The sequence below is a fragment of the Sphaeroforma arctica genome, assembly GCF_001186125.1.
Source record: "Sphaeroforma arctica JP610 unplaced genomic scaffold supercont1.324, whole genome shotgun sequence".
NCBI lineage: Eukaryota > Ichthyosporea > Ichthyophonida > Sphaeroforma > Sphaeroforma arctica.
In genome coordinates this window covers 33,744-37,271 of record NW_014040234.1, presented here as the reverse complement: position 1 = coordinate 37,271, position 3,528 = coordinate 33,744, and the positions used below count along the sequence as shown (strand labels likewise).

General features: G+C 40.7%; 1 protein-coding gene across 1 annotated transcript; it reads left to right on the top strand.

Moving 5' to 3' along the window:
- Nucleotides 1–1,271: 1,271 nt before the first annotated feature.
- On the top strand, nt 1,272–3,069 carry SARC_05208 (hypothetical protein). The gene is made up of 4 exons (XM_014300935.1): nt 1,272–1,788; nt 1,979–2,070; nt 2,176–2,288; nt 2,957–3,069. Exons 1-4 carry the CDS (start codon nt 1,374–1,376, stop codon nt 3,066–3,068), a joined length of 732 nt encoding a protein of 243 aa, XP_014156410.1. The 5' UTR covers nt 1,272–1,373; the 3' UTR covers nt 3,069.
- The last annotated feature ends 459 nt before the right edge of the window (nt 3,070–3,528 follow it).

The window sequence follows — 3,528 nt, the reverse complement described above, 5'->3', positions numbered from 1 at the left end:
TATATATAGCGTGTGTGTAGATAAATTATATATATATATATATATATATTATGCATGTAAATTTTATATATATATATATTATATGTGTGTGGGTGCGAGTATGAACATATTTAATATATATATATATATATATATATATATATATATATAATTCATACACTCATACATACATTCTACGTACATTATGATTTGCATCAAACTGCGAGAAGATTGCTATATGCCTTGAGGCTCATATTTGGAGACTTTAATTATAAAGCTGTGTCGGGAATGCTGTATATCGTGTATTCAAAGTGGATTGCTTATGTTTTAGTCTTATTATTACGAGGCAATAGACGTGGTTTATAGTAACTAGTGATACTTTAGTTGCTGTTGTTTATGATTCGATTTATACGGCCTGTTACTGAGATGAATCAAAGTGATTGTTTCTATATTCAGCCGTATCCTTCATTAATACAAATATCGTGGAGTATGTGCTTGCAATGGAGATCATCGGGTGCTCATCGTCCATTGCCAATTATATGTCATCTATTTCTTTCTTGAACCGTATACTTATTGTCGTATTTATGTAAATATCAATACACAGCTGTGAGAAAATTTTCAAAGATTCATATTGGGAACACTGATTGTATCTATCGTTGCATTTGTTATATCTCTAATAACAGCGCCATACCAGTGTATAAAAAAATTCGGCGGATGTAGGGGATCTTTTAAATGGTTTTTAAGCTATATGATTGTATTAAGTATATATTCATACACATGTGATAGTTACACGCGGTACCGGTGATCACCGTCTCCGACATGTTTGTTGCATTGTATGTATACATGTGTTTGCAAGTCCATTAATTTCTACTAGCATCTCGGTGAAATTAACACCTCATCCTTTTTTGAATTATTCTCAACGAGTGTATCACCGTCCGCCTCTGCACATTGTCGCGCAATTCATTGTTATGCAGTATTCCAATTATATCCACTCCTTCAATTTCAACGTACTCGCTACCGCACATACAAACGTAAACCCATCAATATTTCTCATCGCCCGGTTGCACGTTGTCTACAGTGAATTCATGCACATATACGTGCATTCATCGAATGGTATACCTATCCTCGCGTTTGTATGATCCTCTAGAGCGAATCGATACGCACATACCTGTTTCCATTGCTAGTCATTTTTCTATCCTCGGATTTGTACATTGTTTATACCGAACGCTTGTACACCTATGTATATCCATCAATAATCATAAAATCTATTCCCTTCTTTGACTGATGACTACAGCGAATCCATACCCATCAGAGAACGTGGTAGACGCCCGTGTGTGGTAGTGGATGTGTGTGATGAGGCCATCTACGCACTACACTTCACACGCACACCCGACATGGGCGATGTCTTGGTGTGCGGCACAAACACGCTTATCCACGCGCTGAGATGGGATGCACTCTTAGACCTGGCACAGCAACACCACAGTCAGGTCCATGTGAACAAAGCTCCCAATACAGAGAAAGATGTAAGCACACACAAAGAGAGAGAGACTCCACCACATACAGCTGGCCAGACAGCACATACTGATACAGGAACGTGCGTAAGGTCGCATGCGTGTGCATATCCAGTGTTGGAGGAGGTGTTAGCATTCTCTTTGCGCTCACCGAGCCATTTTATGTACATAGGGGGGGTGGAGACCAATGCACTTGCCAGCAGTGAAGGCGTGCTGTATGCTGCCTGCGGTGATAGCTGCGTACATGCGTGGAGTCTGGAGACCAGGAATTTCTTGCACAGCTTCGAGGGACATGACGGTATGCCGGTGTTTACAGTCTTCTATATGATCGCATACATATTCCACACACCTCCAAACCGTTTGCCCAACAATAATAGGTATTGTTATATAGTTCAATTTCTACTTCTGAGACTTGAAAACTTATGTCGATCCAAGTATGCTTTTTGTTTTTTAATAATTGAGTATCCGTATTGGAAATGCACATGTAGACTATGTCCAGTGTATATCGGTGCGCCAAAATGGAGAGATCATCAGCGGCGCCGAAGACGGGGTGGTGAAGTTCTGGGACAGCAACTCACAAGTAAGCTCACTTTGCTGGTTGTTTTTACATTCATCTTTACATACGCTCGACTGCCTGTTGAAATATGGGTTGGAACCATATTGACATATTCAGTTCTGCTCACAGGAATGCCTGAATACTCTGTCACCGGAGACGATGAGTCTGAAGCAGAAGAAGAGTGGCACGTCTCAGGCACCCTCACAGAAAGCGGGCAGTGGGGCAAGCGCACCGTCAAAAAAGTAGGTACAACTATTAATGTGCATTCACACTTAGAACGGTATACATGTGATATTCACCCCCTGTACTATATGTCTTATGCTGGTGTGTACTACTGGTATATTCGGTAGAGTAAGCAACCGATACAGTACCAAAGGTCAATGACGTATTCGGCATGACGCGGGGACACTGTTCAATGGAGAAGTAAACTGCATTCGTAAGCGAAGTTGTAAGGAGTGCATGTATCTTGATTTAACCTACAGAATGTACATGATAATAATCTATTTCGTGTTTTCTTGTTCCATCTTGCACAAGTCGTTCTCTAAGTATGCGAGATGATATGCAAGGTGTGCTGGTCTGAAAGCCATTTTGAAGACGCGAATGAAGGTGAAATATACTTTCTCTGGAACATGCGTCGAAGGCAGTAGTCCAAGCCCGCGAACTCATCGTGCTATTCACTGTTGTCTTTGCATGTACTTAGCTGGTTCATTATGCTTAAGTGCCTTTACATCCTTGCATTAGGCATAGCTATTCTCCGTGCTGGCTACTCACCCCCAGCGGTAGTCTGCATTGATAACCCGTACGGGATACTGTTATGACACAGACTCTGGGACGTATACTAGTCTTGCGCTGAAACCATATGAATACACCATGTATAATTGACTTCTAATGATCCGCAACTTACCAACAGAACTAGAGGCCGCAAAGCCAAAACCGCGGCTAAGAGCGAAGATAAGGTGCAAGAAACACTCACCTTCATACCTTGCTTAGAAATTGATCAAACCGATAATTGGCTGGTATGAGACAAGCATATATATGTATTGTGATTTTACGTGTATTACAGATCGATAGATCGATAGGTAGGTGTTATGGATTTACGTATATGAAACAGCGTGAGTATCACATCTGTCATGAGCACAAAATGAGTATCCAGGCTATCTTAGCTGATAATAGAATTGCTGGGAGATGTTCGCAGATTCAAATATCTTTCAACTTAGGACAACAATCGTGTACACAAGATCGTATTTATATTAATACAAGTGTTCTCGGTAAGACACATGTGCGCGTATGTATTGTTTGTCGCCAGGTCAGATATCAGACTGGTACTAGATATTTGTGGCATGAACGGCAAAAACTACGTATTTGGATACTCATGAGCTCGCCTAAAGCCTCACAGTCTATAAACACCCCCCAAAAGAGTACGAAAGATGTAACAATGATATTTGTATCTCAGAATTCTGGCGAACACGATGAATATATATA

Coding starts and splice junctions, on each gene's coding strand:
- SARC_05208 (XM_014300935.1), top strand. CDS start 1,374: ATGGGCGATGTCTTGGTGTGCGGCACAAACACGCTTATCCACGCGCTG. Junction 1,789..1,978: donor CAGCTTCGAGGGACATGACG/GTATGCCGGTGT, acceptor ATGCACATGTAG/ACTATGTCCAGTGTATATCG. Junction 2,071..2,175: donor TCTGGGACAGCAACTCACAA/GTAAGCTCACTT, acceptor TTCTGCTCACAG/GAATGCCTGAATACTCTGTC.